The 26,876-nt window shown below is 38.0% G+C and overlaps 1 protein-coding gene across 1 annotated transcript in view; it reads left to right on the top strand.

Annotated features, from left to right (window-relative positions):
- EFTUD2 (elongation factor Tu GTP binding domain containing 2) overlaps positions 1-16,925 on the top strand; it is a 35,680-nt gene extending 18,755 nt beyond the window's left edge. Inside the window, exons 15-28 of the mRNA XM_015814625.1 lie at positions 1,698-1,825; positions 3,129-3,322; positions 4,096-4,207; positions 5,327-5,467; positions 6,899-7,000; positions 7,311-7,393; positions 8,248-8,334; positions 8,882-9,008; positions 9,844-9,931; positions 10,937-11,055; positions 11,874-11,968; positions 13,221-13,374; positions 15,940-16,047; positions 16,175-16,925. Coding sequence (XP_015670111.1) covers positions 1,698-1,825; positions 3,129-3,322; positions 4,096-4,207; positions 5,327-5,467; positions 6,899-7,000; positions 7,311-7,393; positions 8,248-8,334; positions 8,882-9,008; positions 9,844-9,931; positions 10,937-11,055; positions 11,874-11,968; positions 13,221-13,374; positions 15,940-16,047; positions 16,175-16,270 — 1,634 coding nt within the window. The 3' untranslated portion in view covers positions 16,271-16,925. The remainder of the gene's footprint in view (positions 1-1,697; positions 1,826-3,128; positions 3,323-4,095; positions 4,208-5,326; positions 5,468-6,898; positions 7,001-7,310; positions 7,394-8,247; positions 8,335-8,881; positions 9,009-9,843; positions 9,932-10,936; positions 11,056-11,873; positions 11,969-13,220; positions 13,375-15,939; positions 16,048-16,174) is intronic.
- The last annotated feature ends 9,951 nt before the right edge of the window (positions 16,926-26,876 follow it).

The following is a 26,876-nucleotide window of genomic DNA, read 5'->3' as shown; positions in this document are numbered from 1 at the left end:
GGCAACGTTGGGGTGGTCTGGGGTGGAAATGTACAGCTGAGTATCGTCAGCGTACTGATGGAAATCCACCCCAAAACCACGAATGATCTCCCCCAGCGGCTTTACATAAATATTGAACAGAAGGGGAGAGAGGACCGACCCCTGAGGCACCCCACAAGTTAGGGGCCTAGGAGTCGACCTCTGTCCCCCTGCCAATACATAACGTGAACTTAAAAAAAATAAAATTTAAGTGTATTATCCTGGAAATCTCGGTTGTACTATCTGCTCATTACTGCACCATTCATAGATTAAAAGAATTGTTATTAGAGTGGGCATCATAGTAATAACATACTGCTTGTGTTAGTTTATGTATTCGAAAATTTATTAGGCTCCTTTCGGAATACAAGATGGTTTTCAAAATATTTTAAAACACTAAAAAATAACATACAAATCAGAACATTAAAAGAAACTGTACAAGTGCTAAACTTCTAATAACTGCAGAGTGATTAACCTAATATGGAATTAAAACTATTCCATTGATTCTTTAAAGTTGAAATGCTATACATACAACATATTGCAAGAGAATTTATATATGCTGCAAAGTGTTATTTCTCTTGTGTATATTGAATCCCCTTCATTTTTATTTTAATTTCTGATTTCTTTAAATATGAATGTTGATTTATTTCTTATTCTATTTACAGCTCTTATATTATTTATGATTCATTAAAATACAAAATACTACTGCAGTCAAAATCTTTTAAACTCATACATAAGAGACTAATACCCAGGTGAATACAAACAATTTAGTTTTACTTTGGAAAGATTGTCAAGTGCCAAGAATGCACTCATCTGTACAAAATGATGATGATGATGTTAGAAGGGACCTTGGAGGTCATCTAGTCCAACCCCCTGCTCAGGCAGGAAACCATTTCAGACAAATGGCTGTCCAGTCTCTTCTTTAAAACTTCCAGTGTTGGAGCATTCACAGCTTCTGGAGGCAGATTGTTCCACTGATTAATTGTTCTGTCAGAAAATTTCTCCTTAGTTCTAGGTTAGTTTCCACCGGTTGCTTCTTGTCCTGCCTTCAGGCGCTTTGGAGAATAGCTTGACTCCCTCTTCTTTGTGGCAGCCCCTGAGATATTGGAACACTGCTATCATGTCCCCCCTCGTCCTTCTCTTCATTAAACTAGACATACACAATTCCAGCAACCGTTCCTTATACGTTTTAGCCTCCAATATTCCATGGTTGGGAAAGGATAAATGTGTTCACTGTAAGGAAGGTTTTTTTCTCTTCTAATCAAAGAATCTGAAGATGAATCTTATCAGAAAACCATGCAGGGAATGGACTGGCGTGAAATGAGGTGCATCCTCAATTATTTATATTTTAGATAATTTTAGAACTTTATATCCACACATCAGTTGGTCCTAAACATCATTATAAACTGATATCTTCCAGTTTTATAAACTGGAAGGTATTATAAATTTAAATTTATAAATTATAAACAATATAATCTCAGCTTAAATAAAGAAAAAGATTAAGTTGCTGTTCTAGAACAGATGCTATTGTGTAAAAAAAAATCATACGGTTGAACATAGTGGGTATTCTGGACATGAAAGAGACTATAATCCAATGGAAAATTAGAAACTGGCAGAAGCTTCCATCTCTGCCTTTTCGAAATATGGATGTATTGCTGTTTCATTTATCTTTGTTCTTCCAGGTTTTGTGGATATGTGTGTGCAACACATCCCCTCCCCTAAAATAGGGGCAAAGACCAAGATTGAGCATACTTATACAGGTGGAGTTGACTCTGATCTAGGAGAGGCCATGAGTGAATGTGACCCTGATGTAAGAGTTTTATTTACTCCTCCTTTGTATTTAGCATCAGTCTGCTTTGTGCAGTTGTGCTTGAGTAGCATTTTGTTTATTTTATTTTAATACACTATTGTTACTAAATAAAAATAGAAATAACACAGAAGAGAAGGGAAGCAGGTATTAAACTGGACCATTGCCTTTCTCAAAGCAGCGATGTGTAAGTTGCTTGTTTCACTTTAGCAGTTTTTTATTCCATTGCAAATTATGTAAAATATTTGCTGAATCTCACTGGCAAAATATAATGTAATTCATGGCTCCTTTAAAGCAGAGGCCCCCAATCTTTTGGGCACCAGGGACTGGTTCTGCAGAGAAAGATTTTTCCGCGGACCAGAGGGGGCATGGTTTTGTGTGCTGCTTGCATCCAGCCGATGGGGCTTCACTTGTTTGTGCGGCCCAGTTGCTGGTATGCCGCGGCCCAGTGCCAGTCCACGGACCGGGGGTTGTGGACCCCTGCTTTAAAGTATAGTGTTTTAAATTGTATATGTGCTGCATCTACAATTTGGAAATCAGTTTTCTGAGGAATGTGTGCAAAAATTGTTTTAAACTGTGTAAGTGCTGAAAATTACCAGTCAGTGTTTTCTACCTCATCCTTTTGCTAAGGGACCAGTTGGGTGGAGATGGCTTATAGTAATCAATTTTAAATGCTTTGGCTTCAGGTGTAGCATGTTATTTCTCTCAGAAACATGGAGTCTGTATAAAAGCTATGTAGGGTAGCAAATTTTAGTCACATGCTTGTTCTAGTGATGAATAAAGAGGATCAGGATGCAGGGATTGTTGAAGAGTGAATGAGGCTATGATTTGCTAGGAATTGATGAAAGCTAACCATCTGCAACAGGCATATGCCGAGGGATTTTTTTTAGACTCCACCCTGAAGAAAGGAGAGAAGAAAGGTATGACTGTCCCAAGGCACAAACATATTTATATTTGAAAAATGAAGCATCCCAACATCAATGTATGGCTCGTTTTGTGTACCAAAGGACCATTCCCACCAGACTTAACAGGATTACAGTTTCCAGGCTTCTTTCATAAATGGTTCCTTCAATTCAGAATACCACAATCCCATAAGATAAATAGGCTATTTAAGTGATACCAGCCTTGATAATGAGCATTGGCCATTCAAAATCTCTCAGATGCAGCCTTGGGATTCAGTAAACCAAAATGTCACTGTGACTATTGGTTTCAAGATTTGTATAATGATGATGATGATGATGATATTTAAATAAATTATATATGGTAAATCAAAGGGTGATTTTTACTAAAAACATTCTTTTGAAAGGGTCCACTTATGTGCCACACCACAAAAATGTATAGTACAGACGATGGGGTCCAATTCCATGCATTTGGCAGGGTGTTAAGTGGAACCATCCATGCAGAGCAACCTGTCAAGGTACTTGGAGAAAACTACACTCTAGAAGATGAAGAAGATTCACAGATTTGCACTGTGGGGCGCCTTTGGATCTCTGTAGCAAGGTAAATATTTCTTAGAAATGTTTTTTTCTTTATTTATTTGTATCCCACATTAGAATTTATTATATTATTACTATGCTGTAATAAACGGCCCACAGTCACTTAGATGAGATGGGTGGTATAGAAATTAGATAGATAAAATAGATTAGATAGATAGATAGATAGATAGATAGATAGATAGATAGATAGATAGATAGATAGATAGATAGATAGATAGATAGATAGATAGATAGAAAAAATAGACAGACACACAGATAATTATATCAAGTTTTCCAGTGGTGGTTGAGAATTTTAGTGGGTCCTTAATGGTATTTGACTAATCCACACCTACTGCTGAGCATCCTTCTCAGGACTGTCTTCCTTCTTTCAGCCAATTGAAACTTTTTACTTCTGAAAGGAAGAAAATTGCTTTTGAACGAAAGTTTTGTTATATTTTTCAGGGTGTTTCCTGACCTATACCCACACAGCTTTAGGTGCTCTTCAATATTACCTATTATATTTAGGATTTTCCCCCAAGTAGTAAGGGATGTTCACCTGCTTTTTCCTGAATGTTCTGGAAGCCTGACATGGAGGACCAAGAATGATACAATTACAATAATTATTTACTTAAGAATCTATTTTTGAAGATTTCACATGCAGGGTTTTTAAAATTATATAATTGTATAATGATCTCTTTAGCCCTTTTAAGAGAGTTTGGAATTTCTAGTCAAAAAAACTCTGCTAGAATAACCTTGTGATCATGAATCAAGGATGGATTAACTGACGTCTTCTTCCAGGTACCATATAGAAGTTAATAGAGTGCCAGCTGGTAACTGGGTGCTTATTGAGGGAGTAGACCAGCCTATTGTGAAGACAGCCACCGTCACTGAGCCCAGGGGCAATGAAGAGGTATCAAAGTTAATATAAAGTTGTTATCATAGATAGTGAGAAAAACAATGTTCCTGATATTCATTTGCTTGTCCCTTCATCATGATTATTGTTAGCTTAATGTAACAAACTATCAACCTTGGTGTGCATTTTGTATATTAAGTAAAGCAAGATATTGAGGATTAGTAAATAATTTGGTTAGCTGGTTAGATACAACTGAAATAAAATATAGTGTGTTTTTCTGTCTCTCAAAGTAATAAATTAGCACTACATAATATTTTTTAGCTCCATGGTCATTTCCCATTTCCTCCAGCTCCAATTAGCTCCAATCTTTATGCCTTTTCATTCTGGTATTAAAGTTCTCCCCTTTGAAAAAGCTGTTTTTGTGGAGAGCATGGGTGAAAAAAAACTATAGTATTTTGCATGGAAGACTGAACCATGAGATGAAATTCACAAACCTTTTTCTTAAAGAATTATTCTTGACCAAAGGCACAGAAGTGCTAGAAATATTAAAGCAATGGGGGGAAAATTTTGTTCCTGCTTTTTTCAGATTTTTCCAAACTTCATATCTGTAGTCTTGGCTCCTTGCCAAGTTCTTAGATTTGTTAAGGCACTTGTGGCACTGCATTTATTTTCAGCTCTAGGAGCAATGTTAGCCTAGTAAATGCTCTTCCTTATTGTACTCAGAATTAAAAATTTTGGCTCCATCCCATTATGATGAATAATTTCACGTTCTGTGATTACCAGCATAGAATCAAGCATCATTTTGTCTTAGCAGATTAATGGTTTCTCATCATTTATATTCATGCTATCCTGGACATTTTTGTATCATGTTCCCCTGAAAATAAAACCTGATGTTGCGAGTTTGACATGTCTGCCCTATAAGATAATAAATCTCTTCTAGGGGTTTCATATGTCCTAGGACACAGTAGGAAGCCTTGGTTTCCAGATATGTCAGGCCAGTGGATATAGTAGTGGGCATTGTAGTCTCATGTTATTTGAAGGCCCAAGTTTCCATGTTCTTACAATAAGAAAAAATACACAATGTTTTTGGAGAATTGGGAGGTAAATATTTACCATCAAAGCTCTTTGGAAGAATGCAAATGTTATGGAATTATAATAATTACCTGTTTTGTTCAGGCTCAAATATTCCGTCCCTTGAAGTTCAACACCACATCTGTGATCAAAATAGCTGTGGAGCCTGTAAATCCATCTGAGCTGCCCAAAATGTTGGATGGCCTGCGGAAAGTCAATAAGAGCTATCCCTCTCTCACTACCAAGGTGCATGTTCAGTTCAGAAAGTTGACAGAGGGGGGAAAACAGTAAATGAGAAATGTAAAAAAAAAAGTGGCAGATTGTAACATTCACTAGCTAAACAGGTAGTTCTTGTTCCACAACTGTTTGAAGTTGCAACAGCACCTGACAAGTGGAACTTACTATTGATCTCAAAAGTTCTGGCCGTTGCACTACCCCATTGGTCATGTGCTCCAAACTGCTGGCTTGGCAACCAGCTTACACAATGATTGCAGCATTCCATAATCACCAGATCACCATTTGCAGGCTTCCCACAAGCAAAGTGAATGAGGAACCTGGAAGGAAGGTTGCAAGTTGCTCCTGCTGCTTTTTCTCCCATGGAACTCCCTACAAAGAATGTGGTCCTGTACTCCATAATGCACTTCCACCACAGCAGCCTTCCTCCAGCCCACACACATTTATGCAGTGACTCAGCATCCCTTCTCCAGCCTGCATGGACTCGCATAGCATTTCTCTATCTCACTCCCTAGTACTCACCCACCCTCCGACCTGCTTGTGAGTCATCAGATACTTGTAATTTCCAACCAGCTTTCCCATTTCCTTTGCTTTGGGGAAGCTGGCAGGCCCTCATTAGCAACTGACAATTTTCACTTGACAACAGCAACAGGCACTGCTGGGATTGCTATCAAACAGTGCAGAAATTCTGGTCCCAATTATCATCATTAAGTGAGAACTATCTGTATAGTGAAATTTAAATTCCTGCCCCAATGAAGAAATGTTAATACTTGGAGAACTAATTTGATAATAGTTAAATTGACTTAGTTTTGGAATATGTTTCAATAAGAAGTTAACATGGGAAACCTGTGGCAAAGAAAGGTCTTGTGGCAGGTTAGCTTTTTTATTTGTTTTTGGTATGTTTCTACTGGACACACTCATCCTACTGAAAGTCAGAAATTTGGGACATGCTTTGTGTGCAGCAACAGTAACTGGTTTTTCTCTGAAATTTACTAATGGGCCTTTAACATTTGACATATTGCTGTGTATTAAGTCTTTTCTTAAAATTCATATGATCAATCACTAAAAGCCATTTCTTAGTCCAAGATTCTGGGCTGTTGTCAAGATTTCCTCCATAGAGGCAAATAATGGCTAAGGTATTTCTTTTATCTAGCATCCATCATTCAAATATATGTTGCTGTTGAAAAAGAGGATTTAATTTAGCTGTCTATACAGGTCCTCACTAATCTGCATGTCACATAAATATGGGAACTTCAGTTCCCCAAATTCCCCGTTTAGCATGACGACAGTTGAGAATTCAGGGAACTGAAGTCCATGCATCTGAACGATGCCAAAACTGGGAAAATATTTAATCTCCATATCTTGTTTCTGTCACTATAGCTAGGTAAGGCTGGTAATCTATTTATTTTCTTATATTTTATGTTCTATCTGTGCCTTATCCAGGTGGAAGAATCTGGGGAACATGTGATCTTGGGAACAGGAGAACTTTATCTTGACTGTGTAATGCATGATCTTCGGAAAATGTATTCAGAGATTGATATCAAGGTACTAATAATGCACACGCAACAAAATACAGTGATAGCATGCGCACAGTAATGTAATCCTGAAAATGTCACTCACACCTCAACATCTGTATTGGACGTACATAAATGGTGGCACCAGCATGATGACATTGTTATATGTCTCTTAATCTCCTCTCTTATATATACCTGGAAATACAAAGGTGTTTGCCTTTTAATACTACCCCTGAATTTGACTTCAATATGTGGTTTTTCCTGAGTCTTCCCATTTAAAATGACTTGGGGGAAATTGGATTATTGGCTCTCTACCTATTCTCAGAATTTGTTTTTCAAAGGTAGCTGATCCTGTGGTCACATTCTGTGAGACAGTTGTGGAAACATCTTCCCTGAAGTGTTTTGCTGAGACACCCAATAAGAAGTAAGATCTTTGATAAGAATCTTAAAAATGAGTCAATATAAAGACTAGTGTTTGCTGTGCTCAAAATGATCTGGAAACATTCAAGAAGCTATTTACATACTTATTTATGTTTCCTGTCTTTAAAATCCCTCAAATGAATTGGGAAAGAATTGATTTGGAAAAGTATTTTTGGAGGCCTATACATTGAACTACAAAAAGCATTTTAAATCCTCCCTCATCACAGGTATCCAAATTAGTAAGTTATTTCTGTTCCTTCTTTGGGTCAAAATATTTTCTCTCCAGTTATTACAGTTTTTCAACAGTATACAGTATAATATTGCCTAGAAAAAAGCAGAGTAGCTGTAAAGTATTCTGAAATGCCCACAGGCTCTCTTACTCATAGTTGTTATTTGACTCCTTTCAGTAAATTTCAAAAAGAGAAAGAGGACTGCATAGGTTTGCAGATAATCTATTGAGAGCCACATTCTTGCAGTGGGTTATCCCAAGTATGTGGTGCCATCTCTTTGTCATTTTCCCCATTGTTCTGTTCTCACTAAGTTGCTGGAGAAGGATTGATAGTTTAAAGTGATTATTTCTAATTAGCTCAATGCATATATGTAGCCTGAGGAATGAAGACTACTTTTTTATACTCAAAAAGACTTCAACCAAACGAAGAACCCCAGTTCACCTGCAGGTTCCAAGAGTTGAGTAAAAATTAAGTCAGAATCTTCCTTATTATAATAATTTCAAATGGAAAAACAGTTCCGAGTAAAGAAGCTCCAAATTGACATTTATTAATGCCTTCATTTTAGAAAATATCCCATCTGCCCTTTGTTTTCCTTTGTCAGCCAAATAACATTTGTATCTTTGTCCAGAAACAAGATTACAATGATTGCTGAACCTCTAGAAAAGGGCCTGGCTGAAGACATTGAGAATGAAGTTGTGCAAATAACATGGAACAGGTATGAATCTTCTAGAGACCTGCCAAGGTGGGAGAATTCATGAAGTAAATAATTCCTTTAATTTTGGCCCAGTGGTCCAGCTTTACCACTTGAGATGTGAGTTTATGATTTTCATAAGTGTTTTACTATTACACCTGCCAGTTCCATTTCCTGTTTACACTGCTGTGAATAAATTGAGCCATTTTTTAAAAAAATATATCAAAAAATATCATATTTTTAAAAATATGTTTATGTCTATGGGCATTACCTTGCCATTGCAGCTTGCTTGCTGTATCAAGGCCACCTTAATTCTTTCAAAAATGTGGTTAAAATGCTTAATTAATCCATAAGCCATTGTTATAGAAAACATGCCCATCCTTTAAGAGGCTTAGAGATAATGCGAGGTTGCTAAAAAAAAGCACTCTTTGCTTTGAAAAAATATAAGGAGGAATTGACAAATATCTGTCAGAAAAACTATGGTGTAGTTCATGTTGGAGAATAATATTAAGCTGTCTGACCTTTGAGTTCTCTCCCTTTTGCTCTTCAATATTTATATATCTCCTATTAGGAAAAAGCTGGGTGAGTTTTTCCAGACAAAATATGACTGGGATTTGTTGGCTGCTCGTTCTATCTGGGCCTTTGGACCAGATGCTACTGGACCAAACATCTTGGTGGATGATACCTTACCCTCAGAGGTAAGGATTCTGCAGAAGCTATTTACAGTAGATGGTTTTGAGCTTGTGATAAGCATATTCTTTTTCTTCTTTACTTCTGTTTTTACCACTTTAGGTGTCAAGGGAGATAAGCATCCCAAGTGGATATTCATATCTAGGAATATTTAATAAAGCTATGCAATATTCAGGAAACAGGCCCATTTTAAATAAAAGATGCTCAGTTGTAGGAGTGTGAATATAACACTCACCAGCAAACTCATTGAAATAGCTGCTTTTTTCCTTGGATCATGCTATTTCTGCCACATAATCTTGAGAAAAGAGATGGTCGTTTTAAAAAGTTAAGATACTTGCTACATTTTATCAGACATTGCAAAGCAAAATTTTGGAACTGAATCGAAGCATTGTACAGGCCAAATATTTAATTCCATATCTCTGAAATATGGAATGGAAATTATGGTAACAGAGCAAAATGCAAGATATATTGAAACCTTCCACTGTCTGAAGCCACTGTTTTTCTTGCTGTCACAATGAATAAATGTAAGAAAATTGATCCTGGTCTACACTTCTAGTAACATAGAGTATCATGAAAAAGAAATGTGGAGCTTTAAAGCTTGGAATCACTTTGTTCCAGCTCTCAAATATAGTGCTGTGATATTTGCTTTTGGGAATGTGTTTCAAACTGAATTCGCACATTGTTGTGGGTCATAGTTTCATTTCGCCATAGCTTGTTGAACAATCCCTTATGACATGATCCTTGCATAATGTAATCCACCTAGATTAATTAACATACCATATTGTGGGCTTATACAGAGACTGATTTCTCCCACCTGATAGCACTGCTGCTTCTTTTGTACAGGTTGACAAAACCCTCTTAGGTTCTGTGAAGGACAGTATTGTGCAAGGCTTCCAGTGGGGGACAAGGGAAGGGCCTCTGTGTGATGAATGTAAGTAAATGTGTTCAAGACAGCCAAACCTGTTCTCAGTGTTCTCAGGCCCATTCTGCTGACAATATATTTGCAGCTCATAAAGAGACACATTTTAATGCTCCAGAAATTACAGCAGTCTTGATGAGAGTGGAATACCTATTACTACCATTCTTCAGAAAGTTCCCACGCTCTTGATTACTCTGTGCAACTGTGATTTTCTGCTCAATGATGTAGATTACTCATTTATTTAACAAACAATATTTTTCCAGGAAAGAACATCTCAGGGAATTTCTTCAGATTTTTAAAAAAATTATCTTATCACCACTACCACTTTTCAGATGAATCAAAGTCTTAGAAAATATCCATTGTATAATATTGGCCAGAATGCTCCATTAGCATCCATTGCTTTAGGTTCTTGTTATTCAGAGTCAAAAGTTAATTCAAGCAACTGAAAGAGCCTGCAGATAATTCTCAACCTATAACCATTCATTTAACAATGGTGCAAAGCTACAAGAAAAAAAAAAACTTATGATCTGTATTCATCTGTATACTACCATCATACTATCCCCATAGTCATGTTAGGGCACTAGGCAACTGGCTCACACTTAAAACTAGTTGCAGCATTCTGAAGTCACATAATCATGATTTGCAAACTTTTTCACCAATTGTCCATTGGGAAAGCTAGATTTTCTTAATGACTGCAGGTATTTGGTTAGTGACCACTGTAAAATTTGTTGTAAAGTTGGGCCCAACTCAACATAACGACCACAACCACTTACAACAAATTATGGTCCCAATTATGGTTGTGAGCCAACATATGAATGACCTTCAGAGCCTTTGTTGGAGCCCAGTATATAAAGTGTATACATTTTGGGATACAAGTACATTGAGAATAACAATGTGATATATTCTGTTTATATGAAGAAATAGTATTTACTTACTCTCCCAGCCTCCTAAGTTAATATGCATTTTTAATCATATGAACAAATCTCTTATTATATTCTGTGCTCCCTTTTTTGCTAGTGATCCGCAATGTGAAATTTAAGATCTTGGATGCTGTTATTGCTCAGGAACCATTACATCGGGGAGGTGGACAGATCATTCCAACAGCCCGTCGGGTTGTGTATTCTGCCTTCCTTATGGTAAGAAACTTCTAACATAGAAACAAACACTAATTATCCTGGTTCAGTGACTTGATTTGCAAGACACTAAGCTATGTTTTAGTTAGTCTTAACCCTTCATTCAGACCTAGACTATGATCTGACATAGTGTGAAGAGCCTTAACCATAATTTGAAAGTAGAGCTTGTTTAACTTTACTAACCTTAACTAAAGTTCTACACATTATTTAATTCTCTGTAGAGGTTTAGTGGATGCTTAATTCCCTATTTTTGAAAATATGCTAAAAGAACAGGAATTATTACATGGTAGAACCATTTTTGCTACAGTGTCTCTACTACTTCAATTCCATTTTTCAAATCAAGCTTAGGAAAAAGGGAGCTAAGTTGCCAATAGTTGCTTTAAATGTTCTAGTCAATAGTAGTTATTGGGGTTTTTCCCTTGCAATAAGTGGGAAAGGAAATGGGGAATATATTCAGTCTTGGAGAAACAGAACCTTTTTGGAGAACATTTGTTGTTGTTAGTTGCGAAGTCATATCCGACCCATCGCGACCCCATGGACAACGTTCCTCCAGGCCTTCCTTCCTGTCCTTTTTGCCTTTTGGTACTGTCCATGGGGTTTTCATGGCAAAGATACTGGGGTGGGTTGTCATTTTCTTCTCCAGTGGATCGCATTTTGTCAGAACTCTCTGCTATGACCTGTCCGTCTTGGGTGACCCTGCATGGCATAGCTCATAGCTTCATTGAGTTACGCAAGCCCCTTCGCCACGACAAGGCAGTAATCCACGAAGGAGGGAGAGCATTTATCTCCAGCTAAACTCTCTTGCATGGTGTTTTCCTCAGGCCACGCCACGGTTAATGGAGCCATACTATTTCGTAGAGGTCCAGGCTCCTGCTGACTGTGTCTCTGCAGTGTACACTGTCCTGGCCAGGCGTAGGTAAGTGGCAATTTTAAGCTATTTTAAAGTTTTAAATAATATTAATTGAAATACTCTCTGGTGACATATTTCTTAAACATGGTACATAGTTTCTTGGAATTTAGTATTTAAAGTGCAGATTATTCATAATGCAGCAAGCACTGTTTTAACCTTTTCTGGGGGAAAAAGGAGGGGAAGGGTTGAAAGGAGGGGAGGGATTGTCCTTTCTCATATAAGAGTGAGGAAGGGTTCTATTGAACATCTCTGATATTGGCCAGGCTGACTTCTCACTGCTGTTTTAGGAGCAAACGATGTGTTTTCGCACTAGAAAAAAGAAATGGGAAAGAAGTACCAGAATGATAAAGAATGGGTCTGTTAAAACTGCTACAATAAATAGTAAAAACCAAAATGGTAAAAAGTCAAAGCAATAAGAATATATACTAGGCAAGCTAAATCCTGAGATTTAAGAGATGAAATGGATAAAATCAAGATAAAATTATAAAATTTTAACTTGTATTTTTTTTTATTATTATATATTATAAAATTTTATTTTTGGATAAAAGTATACTCGACAATAAAAGAGGAAAATATCAGTTCATTAAAAAGTGAATCTTAAATCCCCAACCAAAACCAAAAACCATATAAAAATAACTGTTCCAAAAAGTTATTACAAAGAAGGCGGGATATTTTGCTCAGGAAAAAAGAAATTTGTTAGTAACATTCAAGAGCAACATCTTCCTGATCACGAATTCTGTCATATAATTTTGCAACATTATACATTATGTTGCTTGCATCAGGCAATACGAAAGATGAAATGCTTGGGACAACCTGGAAATATAGGTACTTTGTATATGGCAATAATATTAACAAGCATTAGAATATGTTCAGTTGTTTCTGCCTCCTCTTTATGAAGTAACATGCTGTGTGGTGGGTTTTTTTTGTAATGTTCTGACTTGTAATGTTCTGAAGACAGATGAGAAATTTATCTCCATCATGCCTTGTTTATTCATTTTGCAATGAGCTGGTTGTCTTTGCCAAGACAGATGTTTACATTCTTCCTTTTTCCTTTTCAGAAACTACAGACATCCCACTTGATCTGTTCTCTTCTCCCCCCCACCCCTACCCCTTGCTATGTTTTGATACCTCACTAATTGTTCTATATAATAAAACTTGTCTGTTTCCTTGTGTCACACTGAGGCATACATATCTCTCAGTTGGGAATTGAGTCAAATGTGAATCAAAGGAGTTTGCTTTCTTTTTTGTATTTTTGCAGAGGTCATGTGACCCAAGATGCACCAATCCCAGGATCCCCTCTCTATACTATCAAAGCCTTTATCCCAGCTATTGACTCATTTGGATTTGAGACAGACCTCAGGACACATACCCAGGGACAAGCATTCTCACTCTCTGTCTTTCACCACTGGCAAGTAAGTGGTATGGAGGCATTGTAAGCATATAGATGAGGAAAAAATTGAAGATCCAGAATTCTCAAATTTTTATTAGAATTCACAGCCTGCCAGGTAGAATTCTTTAAAGAAGTGCCATGGATTTATGTAAGAGATCCTGTAAAGCAGACATGTCAAACACAAGGCCCGCGGGCCAGAAGCGGCCTGCGAAGTGGTTTCATGTGGCCTGCGAAGCCATCATGGAAACAGTGAGGGAATAGCCCCTGCTGCCTTGGCCCTGGCCCTGACCCAGGCTGGCTGGGAGCCAACGTACAATTTTGTGGTGGCCATCTATGCTGAAACACATTCAGTCTTAGCTCCACAAGGCCATCTGGAAACAGCGAGGAACCAGCCCCTGCCGTGTCGGCCCCACCCCCTGGGTGCATGCTGGGGAGATGTCATCCTTTGTGAGGAATGAAGAAATGCACCATCGCCTGGAAGTGGCCAGCAAATAGCCCTCACCTATTTCACATATCCGATTTGATGGGGTCTGGGGGAGGGGTTTTGGCAGGCAGCAGGGCGTTCTCACAGCACTGAGACGCTGAGCTGGGCGGCGCGAATCTAAAAAGTGTGACGCTGCCCAGCTCCCAGCCTGCCCGGTTTTGTCTGAGCCGGGCAGTGTGAATCCCAAAAGAAGCACGAGGCCACCCAGCTCCCAGCCTGCCCAGTTTCGGCAGGCAGCAGGGCGCTCTCCTCACAGCGCCAAGAGCTAAGCCAAATGGTGCGAATCTGATGAGAAGTAAAATGCTGTCTAGCCCCCAGCCTGCCCAGTTTTAGCAGGCAGCAAGATGCAAACTGATGAGCTTTGCACCACCCAGCAACCTCTCGGCGCTGTGAGGAATCGTGCTTTTTGGATTCACGCCGCCCAGTTCAGCCTCTTGGCGCTGTGAGGAAAGCGCCTGGCTGCCTGCCAAAACCGGGCAGGCTGGGGGCTGGGTGGCATCACACTTCTTTTCAGATTCGCACCGTCTGGCTCAGCCTCTCAGCGCTGTGAGGAGAGCGCCTCGCTGCCTGCCAAGACCATGCAGGCTGGGGGCTGGGCGGCGTCATGCAGGTAATGTTGACTCTCATGCTGCTCATGGCATCCCCTTCCCCAGAGCCCAGGCGATGGTGCATTTCTTCATTCCTCACGAAGGGTGACATCTCCCCAGCTGCGTTTCTTGCCTGTTTTTCTCCCTCATCTCAAATATTTTCCCACCACTCTACTTAGGAAGGAAGGAAAGAAGGAGAGGGAGGATCTGAGGAAATCCTGCCTTAGTCCTGCCCTGCTGCCCTTTCACCATCCCCTTGTCCCCTCCTCCTGGCCTATCCTGGGGGTCTCCCATCCTATTGCTAAGGAAGCTTTGGATACAAAGCCGGGCCTACTCCCATGGAGAGGGAATGGGCCTCCCTCTGACTTTGACCTCGTACCCATCATGAGCAACCTGGCTAAGGAGAGCAAGTATAGCAGCAGCCGCCTTGAGGAGGAGATAAGTACAGCTGGATGCCCCCTTGGGGAAGTGGGGCTGGGCTTGGTGCTGCAGGTGCTCGAGGGCCAGGCTGGGCGTTTGACCTCTGCTGCCCAGGGCTCCGGGCAGCCCGCACCACCATCCAGTCTCCCCCCCCCCCATATGGCCTGAGAGGAACAGTGAGGCTCCTCCAGTGGACCATGTCTTGGCACGTGCCCTGGTCCTACCCCCTTCTGCCAGAGACCCTCAGATCTGTTCCATTCCTGCCCAGGCACCCTTGACGCGAATGATGTAGAGCTGGCCATGCCCACCCAGTAGGCCACACCTACTCCATCTACGCCCACCCAGTAGGCCGCACCCACCCTGGCACACACACACCCCCGAGGAAAACCATAATGCTCAATGAAATTGAGTTTGACACCCCTGCTGTAAAGCATTGTATATTAATTGATGAATTATCCCACATGCTTTTACAGGGGAAGAGGTCAAATGGCATGTTCTGAATTCTATATTACTGATATATTTATTTTTTTTGTAAGTTCTATTTTTGGTATGGGGGGGAAGGGCAGAAATTTTGCTAAGGTGGAAGAACAGATTCCTGCTTGATAATCTTAAATTTTTACCTCCCTGGTCATTGGGATTTCCATTCAAGCTTTTTTACTTTTTTTCTGTAACATCTCCTAAGCCATTAAGAAGTCAATATTGGGTTTCCTTCTGAATTTGAACAGTAAACATTTTACAAACCTGTTCCATGGTTGCCATATTTAACTACAACTACAATAGAAAGAAAGATCTATAAATATTTTTTACAATGGTAGAAGAGATCTATAAACTATAGGTAGTTTAATCCATTAAATATGTTTTAAAAGCAGATCTGTGATTTTGAGATGTGGACATGACTCTTTTGGAATGCTTTAAAAAGCATTCATTTAGTGCCACACATGCACATATATATAAGTCTGCATATGTGTATTCATTCAGTAGAAACATGTGTGGTAAACATTTAATTATTATTTTATTTTATGAAGATTTTGAACATTTTATGTGTCATGATTGGGAAATTCAGCTTAATGTTCACTAAATATGCCTGACATTACAGATTGTGCCAGGTGATCCCCTGGACAAGAGCATCGTGATCAGACCTCTTGAACCCCAGCCAGCCCCCCACCTGGCCAGAGAATTTATGATCAAAACTAGACGCAGGAAGGTAAGATATAGATGCTAAGCCAATTTATCTCTTGATTTCTGCAGTTCTTTCACTGCAATGGAATTCAGACTCTTGTCTTCCCCCCATTCCCCAATGTAATGATCACCATTCATTATTTTTCTTCCAGGGTCTAAGTGAGGATGTGAGCATCAGCAAGTTCTTCGATGACCCTATGTTGCTGGAATTGGCCAAACAGGATGTGGTACTGAACTATCCCATGTGATTATGCTGGGTTTGGCTCAGTTCCTCCTTGTCCTCTCTCACATAGTAGCATGTTCCCAGCAACACTGTTTCATTCTTGCTGCTACTATCCCATAGTCCAGACAGATTTTTGGCATACCAGTTTTATAAGAGCAGATCCCAGCTTTGTTGTGAACAAACCACTTTGGCGATCATCCAACTTCGTTCTTCAATAAGGCTTTGTACCTTCCCTTAAAGAACTGAGCTGTGCTCGTGTCCTCGACTTACTATGTTGGAAAAGCATAATTTCAAACCCATTCAATTGTGTTCTTTTTTTTTTTTTAGAAAAAAATCTGCAACCAGTGTTAATTTATCTTTTTCTAAAACAATACCAAGCTGCTTGAAAGATTGGCAAAAAAATTTAGTCTCTTCCATTCCAGCTGAATTGTGACTTAATAATCCAGCTTGCTCACAGTGGTAGCATGGTGATTCTTTACTGCCAAATACTGTTTGGATTGTGAAAGATGGAGAACTCAGCAACAGTCTATAAGAGAATATTTACTGTCCTGTTAAAGTTAACAGGAGGTACAAATGTATAAAGTCCCATCTTTCTTGCTATCCCTAATTCATTAAAGTTTGACTTTGGACATCTGATTTAGGTTTTGATGTAGGAATAGCATAAAGAGAATAAATATTTTTTATGTCTTGAAATATACCTGTCTGGGTCTAATTCTTGGTTTCATTTCTATATGTGGGAATGAAAGAAATCTCTCCTTCCACCGGTACCATTCAAAATTATACTGAAAGGCCAATGGGTCCACTTCAAAATGTTACTTCTATTGTTGAATTTTGCTAGTGATATTTTTCCATCTGAAAATAATTTGGCAGAGGCCAAAGATTCAAGCAAAACTGTCTTTTATTGAATTGGATTTCATAATTATTTAGGATTGCAGCATTTGTTTAGGATCTGGAGCAGCCATTATCAGTTGTTCTTACCAAAGCTTTAGTTTTAACTGGAGATGACAAGGATTGAGCCATGTAGATATAAATATAGGTCTGCTGCTAAGCTATGGCTCTATTCCTTCTTTCTATATCCTTCATTTAGCAATAATTATCCAGTAAAAAGCTTGCTTATTTATTTAGCCACCCATTTATTGATCCTACATGGCTTATAATAAAACAAAATACATAAAGTACCCAATATAAAAAAATCTAGAAAATATACCCTCTCGCTGGCATTGCCCACCTGAGACCAAGAGAGGTAGCAGTAGATGCTGAGAGAGCTAAGCAAGAGAATGATCCTGAATGGACATATGCCCCAAGGCAGCTGACTCCAATCTAGGAACAGCTTTATGGCAAGGACAAACATTCTTAAAGATATGCAAGAACAAAATCGAAGTAAAAGATGGATGAAGGAGATCAAGAAGCAAGGAATAAGATTAAATGAGGATATGGCTGAAGCATTTGACCTTGCTTATACTACTTGGCGGACCCTTTTAGCAGATAACAACGTGCTATGTGAATGTGGAGAGATGCAGAGATTGGCCAATCTGCTGATACGTTGGCTACTAACAGAAATATCTATTGATAATGACTTATTTTTGCCAATGACAAGCCAAGATGGTAGCTTCATTCTGTCAGTCTAAAATTTGATCTAACACGGAAGAAGAATAAAATAAAAATACATAGCAGCCTATGCATTTCTGGCATTCGTCTTGGTTGGGTATGGCTCTATATGTCTTCAAACTACTTACCTGCTATATGTCCCATATCTTATATTCATGTTTGCTTAGCCCTATCTTCCAAATTACAAAATTTATTGTTCTTAATCTTGAATTTCATATTCCCAGAACTTGAGTTTGTAGAATTCTGTATAAGCATTTATATATATATCAATGTCCTCAAATTTGAGTAAGTAGTCCTACAGAAAGCCACCTACTGTATCCAATATATATATTTTTCAAGGAGCAAGTCACATTTAAAATAGTGATGTTATGAAGAATTTTGTGAGAGAAGGCCAAGAAAAAAATAAAAATCATGTTCTAGAACATCTGAAGGGACTAAAGATCAGAGTAAAGGGAATGAATGTAAAATTAGTTTATTTGATCAAGGTTAAAATAGATAGGATATCTCTGGCAACAATGGACTTTTGCTGACATCAGGAATGAAATGTTTAGGTTTTATCTATAGATAACAGATAAAATAGGAGAAGTAGAAATCATTGGTTATGATGCAGGCCGTGTGGCTTTGTCCCCAAAGTGGGTGCCATTTTTCAGAATGGATACAATTCATTGTGGCTGCTTCAAAAATGGCACCAACTTCTGAGATGGAGCCACATAGTCTAGGGATGTTGGGGTGGGGGAGACACAGTCTGCTCACCTTCCTCAATGTGAGCTCTGGAGATTTTTCCAAAGATAAGTGTAGGGATGCTCGTTTGTAGCTCTTTTCTAAATGAATATGGTATTGTACTTTTCAGTAACACCTTTCTAAGAAAAAAAAACATCGGAATGGGGGATTTTAAGGAAACACAAGCTATATTAATGAATAATAGAAGCTTCAGGGAGCATTTTTTTCTGGAAAGCTAACCAGATTCTTTCAGTTTTGTTAGAGTTGCCTCTAGAAATTTCAGAGCCATTGAGGGTAAAGAGACAAACAATTGCCAACCATATCCCAACTATTTCTGATTCAGGAAGTGATCTCTTTATAGGCTACAAACTGCATCTGTGAGAGAAAGAATACTGCATTATTACAGCAAAGAGAATTGGGAAGTCGATTACAGAAAATACAATACTGTTTCCAGCAAGCAGCTGATACTGTTTTTGCAATTAACCATGTGGGGCAATTAATTATTTGGCCACCCTCATGCTCCCCCCTCCCCATTTTCTCTTTTCAAACTTCTTTTCAGGCTTAGGGGCCAGGTTCTATATTTTAATCCACAATATCATCTTCACATAGTACTCAGTTTGATTGCAGCCTTCTTTGACAAAGTTTATCTTGTGAAAATCAAATTAGACAGGAGCCTGTATATGTTTGATCCTGGCATTGAAATAGACATTTTTATTAATCACTGATGTTCATAATTATTTACAAACCTCTATATATCTGCAAGATCAGCAGCTGTTCTAAAGATAAATTCTATAACCCAAAATAGGCAGGACTGCTCCTTTTTTTTCCTTCATGGTAAGAGGACCATCTAATCATCTCCTAGATTGTAATATTTCTGTTCATGTTTTATCACCCGTATGCTAAAGGTTATGTACAATTACCAAATAAGGAAAAGCTGAGATCTAATGTCATATAGTTTTAAATTCCATTCAGCTGTATTTTGTTATGGATTGTTGCTGCTGCAGCTTATTTTGGGAGGCCTATAAGCAAATGTGGGGTTGACAGACTGAATTTATTTATATTAAGTGGTTGTGTGAGGCAGAATTAGACTGGCAAAGAGCAAATACAAGTATTCTTTTAAGAGAAGATATAGCTCAGTGACAATAAACATCCCAGACAACATGTAGAAATATAAGCCTTCTCTTAGAATTTGAGGTGAGAAATCTATACCTCCAGGGATTTTAATTAATTGCAATTTCTAAGTTCACTATTGGCCAAGTTGGTGTGAACTTGTAATTGAAGGCCACAGATTTTGAAAGGCCACAGATTCACCACCTTGGCATATAGCTTTCTGCAACCTGGGGGCTTCAAGAAGTCTGGAATCCACTTAGTATCAGCACAGCTAACCATTGGCCATAGAACTTGGAGATGATGAACCTTTTAATTCATACTAACTGGAGGACAGAAGATTGGGAAAAACTAGATGGGGGATGGCTATGCAGAGTTCTGACTATATAAAGCTACATTTCTAGCTAACACTTCACTGGTCATCATGTTTGGTACCCCTTTTGTGCCTACCATAAACATGCTTAGGGGCCTTTTTGTTTCTGTATTCCATGCCTGCTTTAGCCACAGAAACACCCCAGGCTGTGTTCTTTCTGTAGTTGCTTTGACATTGCTCCTATGTTAGCATAATTTTTAAGGCAAACTTTCAAGGATGCTCCTTACCAAATGCTCCATAACTTTCATCAATAGGTATTCTTTGTCATCTTATTTATCTTTTCTTCTGAAAATGCCTCAGATCTTTGTGAGTCTAGTATTTTTGCAAATAAAAAGTATACAACAAGCTTCTGTTTTGTTTTCCAACACATTAGCTTTCCACTTTTTTAAACTGTGTCTTATCAAATAAACATGTTACATGTGTATAAGCATGTGTGTTTATGGCATGTTTTTGTTCTTGCTTCTTTACAGTGGATATAAGAAGTCTATACATCCCTGTTAAAATGCCAGGTTTTTTTGGGGGGGGGGGAAGACCAATATAAATCACTTCAGAATTCTTCCCACCTTTTATATAATATATAAGATATAAAATTCAGTTGAAAAAGTGAAATCTTTTTAGGGGAAAATAATGCAAAGAATGCAAGTCAAAATAAGCAAGATGCTAAAAGAACACCTATTCACTCTAGACAAGTTCAAATCAACAGGACCAGATGGATTATACCCCAAGTTCTGAAAGAATTGCCAGATGTGATCTCAGAACCACTGAACCATATCTTTCAACCATCCTGGAGCATCTGAGAACTATCGGATGAGTTGGAAAGGGCTGATATAGTTCTCATCTTCAAAAAAGGGGGAGAAAAATGGCCCCAGGAAACTACAGACCTATCAGCTTGATATCAATAATGAATGATTCTGGAAAAGATAAGCAACAAATCTGCGAACATCTAGAGGCAAAAAAAATCATAACCAAAAGCCAAAATAGGTTTGTCAAACACATCACACCAAACAAATCTTATTACATTCTTTGACAAAGTGACAAAATTAGTGGACCAGCAAAATGCTGTGGATATAATTTATCTGGACTTCAGTACAGCATTTGATAAACTATACCACAAACTACTATTTGATAAGATAGAAAAATGTGGGTTAGACAGTTTCACCACCAGATGGATTTGTAACTGGCTGACCAACCACACTCAATGTGTAATCCTCAATGGAAAAGCATCTACATGGAGGGAAGTATGCAGTGGAGTACTCCATGACTCTGTCTTAGGCTCAGTACTCTTCAATATCTTCATCACTTAATCTTCATCAAGGGATAGAAGGGAAATTCATCCAATTTGCAGACAACACCAAGCTGGCAGGAATAGCCAACACTCCAGAACATAGGCTTAAGATACAGAAGGATCTTGACAGACTTGAACACTGGACTCTATCTAACAAAATGAAAATCAGTGGTGAGAAAAGTAAAGTTCTATCTTTAAGCAAGAAAAAACAAAATACACAGGTATAGAATAGGTGGTATCTGACTCACTAGTAGTAACTGTGAGAAGGATCTTGGAATCCTAGTGGAAAGTCACTTAAATAGAGCCAGCAGTGTACTGCAGCCAGTTCTAATCTGCATTAATAGGGATAGAATCAATATCACATGAAATATTATGTGATATTGTATTATGGTCTTACCAAGGCACTTTATAATGCCTTGGTAAGACCACACTTGAATATTGCATCCAGCTTTGGTCGATATGATACAAAAAAGATGTTAGACTCTAGAACAGAGTGCAGAGAAGAGCAAAGATGATTAGTAGGTGTTGCAACACTGGAGGTTTTTAAGAAGAGATTGGACAACTATTTGTCTAAAATGGCATAGGGTTTCCTGCTTGATAAGGGGGTTGGACTAGAAGGCTTCCAATGTCCCTTGCAACTCTGTTATTTTGTGTACATCCCTTTTCAGGTCACCCCACAGATTTTCAGTTGGATTCAGGTCCAGGCTCTGAGTGAGCCATTCCAAAACTGAGATCTTCCTCTGGTAAAGTCATTATTTTGTTGATTTGGAGGTATGCTTTGGATTGTTGTGTTGAAAAGTGAAATTCCTCTTCATCTTTAGCATTATACAAGAAACCTGAAGGTTTTCTGCCAAACTTGACTGATAGTTGGAACTGTTCATAATTCCCTCCACCTTGACTAATGCCCCAGTTCCAGCTGAAGAAAAGCAGTCCCAAAGCATCATGCTGCCATCATCATGCTTCATTGTGGATGTGGTGTACTTTTGGTGATGCACAGTGTTGTTTTTGCGCCCAACATACAATTATAGCCAAAATGTTCAATCTTGTCTCATCACACATAGCACATTTTCCCATATGCTTTTATCAGATTGATATAGATTTGGAAAATGTAGCCAGGTTTGGATGTTTTTCTTTGTAAAAAAATCCTTCCATCTTGTGGAAGGAGGTAGCAAACCTACATCATGTTTTATTAAGAATTAGGTAGCTGAGGAGAGGTCATCTTGAAATAAACCTATTTCTACATGGTCACTAAGAGCTAACACCAATTTGATGTCTGTCTATCTATCTGTCTGTCTGTCTGTCTGTCTGTCTGTCTGTCTGTCTGTCTATCTATCTAACTAACTATCTACCTACCTACCTACCTACCTACCTACCTATCAATTTCTTTCAAGGAATTATTTCCTCAAGTGCAGGTAAGGACGTTTCCCCGAATTAAAAAGACTGCATAATCGATTGTTAGAAGAAAGATTACCAATCAAGAATCCTGATTGGTGGACATTGCAGCTTAAATGCATTTTCAGTACGGGACAATCAGTTATCTAGGATTCCACCAGAGATATCGCATGCCACAGAGCTTCATGTTCTTGATGTAGCTGGAAACAGTTTGATACATCTTCCCATGTCACTGACTAACTTGAAACTGAAAGCTTTGTGGTTGTCTGATAACCAGTCTCAGTCTTTGCTTACCTTCCAGACAGATACAGACCCTGTAATGGGAGAAAAATTTTTAACATGTGTTTTACTTCCTCAATTGCCTTCTGAGCCTAGTTGCCAAGATAACCATCCCCGGTGTGATGCATTGGAGAACTTGGTAAATGAAATGTCAGATGAAACGTGGAATGAACGGGCAGTAAACAGAGTCAGTGCAATTCATTTTTTAGATGATGAAAAAGATAAAGAAGACAATGAAATGTGGACACTCCTAAGGTGAGCCACTCCGCACCCTGGGGAATTAAAGAACATGAAAAAGACAGTAGAGAATTTACGGAATGATCTGAATACTGCTAAAGGACTGGATTCAAACAAAAATGAGGTCAATAATGCCAATAACAGAGTGACCACTTCTGTGTAGAGCCACACATCCTCCAGGTTGTTGCTCCTGTGTCTTCCCTCCGCTGTCAAAATATTACCATTGCATCCTGGAAATGCCATCTATTCAACTCTCATATGTTTTTGATCGGAGATCCAACTCATCTTGTCCTTGTGTCATTTCTTGGGAAGGTGCTTCTCAGCAGAAGAAAAGTGCCTGATTTCATTCCAAGCATTTGAACACAGCGCAAGTGCACTGAGCAAAGTTCTTTGCTGTCATGTCTCCCATTTGTCTGTCAGTGATTTTCCATTGTTGTCATTTCCATAAATGTTAAGCTGTTGGTTTCTGGGATTTTGGATAAGGGAAATACACTATTACAGAACCTCGGTCAGTTTTCTACTAAGATATTCTCCTCAAATCCCTTCATGGCTGAACTATTTATATGGCTGTTTGACTTATCATGAAAAGAACTAGTTATATGGAGAAGTTATACTTTTACCTCCTGGGCAGCTCAGATGATGTAAATTTTATAATTTTGTATATGGGTTTCATAACAAAAACAAATGTTTTTAAAAGAAAAAAAAATTTAAAGTAGATTTTGCTATTCCTATTGGATTAATTCCAAAGATATACATGATTGTCCTGTTGCACGTGCCTTAATTGCAGCCTAAATCAAGCTAAACAGAGAATGTAGTGAGATTAGTTAAAACCAGGGTGCCTCTTTCAATGTGTTATCTTGCAAATAATTAACTTTTACTCTCCTTTACAAAAGTTGTTAAAGGCATCTTTTTTCTATTATTGTGATGACACTAGATCCTCAAACTCTGCCTTCCTTATGATATGATTCATTGACAATTGTAAAAAAATAAGTTTGGCTGCCAAAGCATTGCAGTCACTAGAATTTCAGTGCCCATCTTTTAACTATACCATCTATAAACAAGTTTTAAAAAGTGAACAAAATACACAGCAACTAGTGCCTATGTTGTGGAAACAAATGTTATCTGCTATACAGACATGATATTCTCATACGTTTGAAGGTTTTATAGAAACATAAGACCTAATTTAAAAAAAAGACTGTATAATCAAAAATAGGAATAAAAATTGATATATTTTACAATGGATAAATGAGAAGTTATAAAGAAAGGTATTTCCAGATTGCTCATACCGTCAAAGTAAAGAAAGTCAGTGGAAAGAGGGAAGAAACCTAATTGCTTGCCTGAGCTTTTGGTAACAAAGATGTCATTTTTCTGGTGCTAAATTTAAGTCCATTGTATCTCTTACAAATCAACTTGAACAGATTGTTTAATGCTCTGTTTCATGATCGCTGAAAAGATTCTGAAACATTAACATTATTTTATCTCCTGGAAATTGTCATTTCATCAGTTTGGTTCTTTAATTTCTTCTAATGACAGACAGGCTGTATTTTTACAACATATTGCAGTGAATGATGGCCAAAGATTGATTTGCTATTGATATAAAGTGGGTGATCACTTAGCAATAGAATTAACAGAAAATTTGTTATTTGGGCTAATCATGGGTATGAGTCTTGCAAACAACCACTATGACAGAAAAGTAGCATAACAAGATTTTAAATAATTGCTTAATATAAGCTATCTAAGCAAAATCATAGATATAATAGAAAATCATAGATATAATAGAAATCATAGATATAATAGACCTCAAAATCTGAATTAAAGATAATATTTCAGTAGAAAAACAGGACATGCCTCTTATCTGTCTCTGTTTCTCTTTTCCTCTGCCTGGCTGCCTCCCTTCTTTCTTTTATGAATTTCTATCTTCCCACTAGATATGTGTTACAATGCATTTCACACACAGGATGTTTACACCAAAGGCCTCGGCTGGAGCAAGCAGCTGCTCATATCCACTCCCCAGGCCTGTGATGGAAGGAATGTAATTAAAAACACTGGCCCTTTTTCAAATTCCAGGTCTGATGGATGTAGAAACAATGTCAAGTGGAAAACTTTCAGTGGTGGTGTGTGCAAATGTATCATCAATGATTCAGTTAAAAAGTGGAGCACAATTTTCCATTCAGAAGAATGAAGCTGAAAAAGGTATCTAACAGCCAATGTCATGCAATTGTACCCCACTTCTTGCAGTGAATAGTGGCAAAGGAGATGGCTTTATGTTCTCCATTCCCACCAATAGCCCTAGTGTCATTCTTTAATTGCTCCAGAACCCTACAAGTTTATAAATATGCCTTTGCTTATCTAGAACTCTTTGAAATCTCTTTAAATAACTCGTGGGGGGGGGACACTTGAGAGGAAAGATGCAAGTGCTAGAAAAAGATCACGTGTATCTCCCATCATATTTCTCTTAAAACTTTCTTTTCTGAATGCTGATTTTGTTGAAAAAGAATTAAAAACGATAGGGGGGGAGGAGGAAGAGGAATTACTTGATTTTCTTAAACATAATAATTTTGTCCTTAAATAAATTAATGGTATAAGCTTTATACAAATTATTTATCATCAGAGCTTTTTAAAGATTAACATAGACATTTTTCTTTGGTTTCACTTTACTCCTCATCGCATCCTATTAAAAAGGGGCATTTTTTTCTTCATTGTCTTTTGACTTCAATAATCTAGAAAATATGAAATGCAAAATATTGAACTCTCAGGATTGAGTTTATCAGTTTTACTACCATAAATAAAACAATTCCTCCAGCTCCTCATTTTAAATACTGAACAAACTTTAGATAGAACTTCTCATTATGTGCAGCCCAAGGCAATATAAATTATTATACAAGCAAATTAACAATTCCCTCTATTGTCCAATTCTAAATCCATCCTGGTCTGAAATGATAGCAGAAATCCATAAAGTAATGAACTATCAATTTCATCACCAATGAATAGCTTTAAGCAGCTTCACAAAACATGCTCAATCCAAGCAGTTAATTAACAGAAAGCAGGCATGCAGCAGTATTCATTCTGTCTGGTACGATTCTTTACACTCATAGATGGTTTACTTGAGATGTAGCATGTTGCTTAAACCTAGAACACATGCCATTTCTGCTTAGTTCTAAACAGCATTTGAAATCGAGGTTAGTTATTGATTTCACATTCTGTATAGCAATAAATGGAGATGATAGATAGCCTCTCCAGATTCAACCAACATGATGAATCTCAGCCAAATCACTTGTGATGGTTGGGAAGTTTTACAGGATGAGGTTACGATAGCAGCATACATTTTCTTTATATATATATATATATATATATATATATAGGGAGTTCAGACAGATCGGTCTGATTGTGAACACCTTGACATTTTCAACTGCCATACTGCAGTTTTACTCTTTTTTTTACAATATCTCTTGCCTTGCCGCCCCCAACTAGGGGCATAGAGCAGGCTCAAGTCGCAACTGCGAAATATTTTTATATCCAAATTTCTTTTTTCTGACAAAGAGTAAAGAATTAAATTGGGAGACTAAGATGGACCATTTCTGGCTTTTTTGCCTTCATCAGTTAGCCATACCCTTTTTATGGGATTCGAAC

Source organism: Protobothrops mucrosquamatus, unplaced genomic scaffold, assembly GCF_001527695.2.
Source record: "Protobothrops mucrosquamatus isolate PMUCROS unplaced genomic scaffold, P.Mucros_1.0 scaffold269, whole genome shotgun sequence".
NCBI lineage: Eukaryota > Metazoa > Chordata > Lepidosauria > Squamata > Viperidae > Protobothrops > Protobothrops mucrosquamatus.
This window is presented reverse-complemented; position numbering and strand designations above follow the sequence as displayed.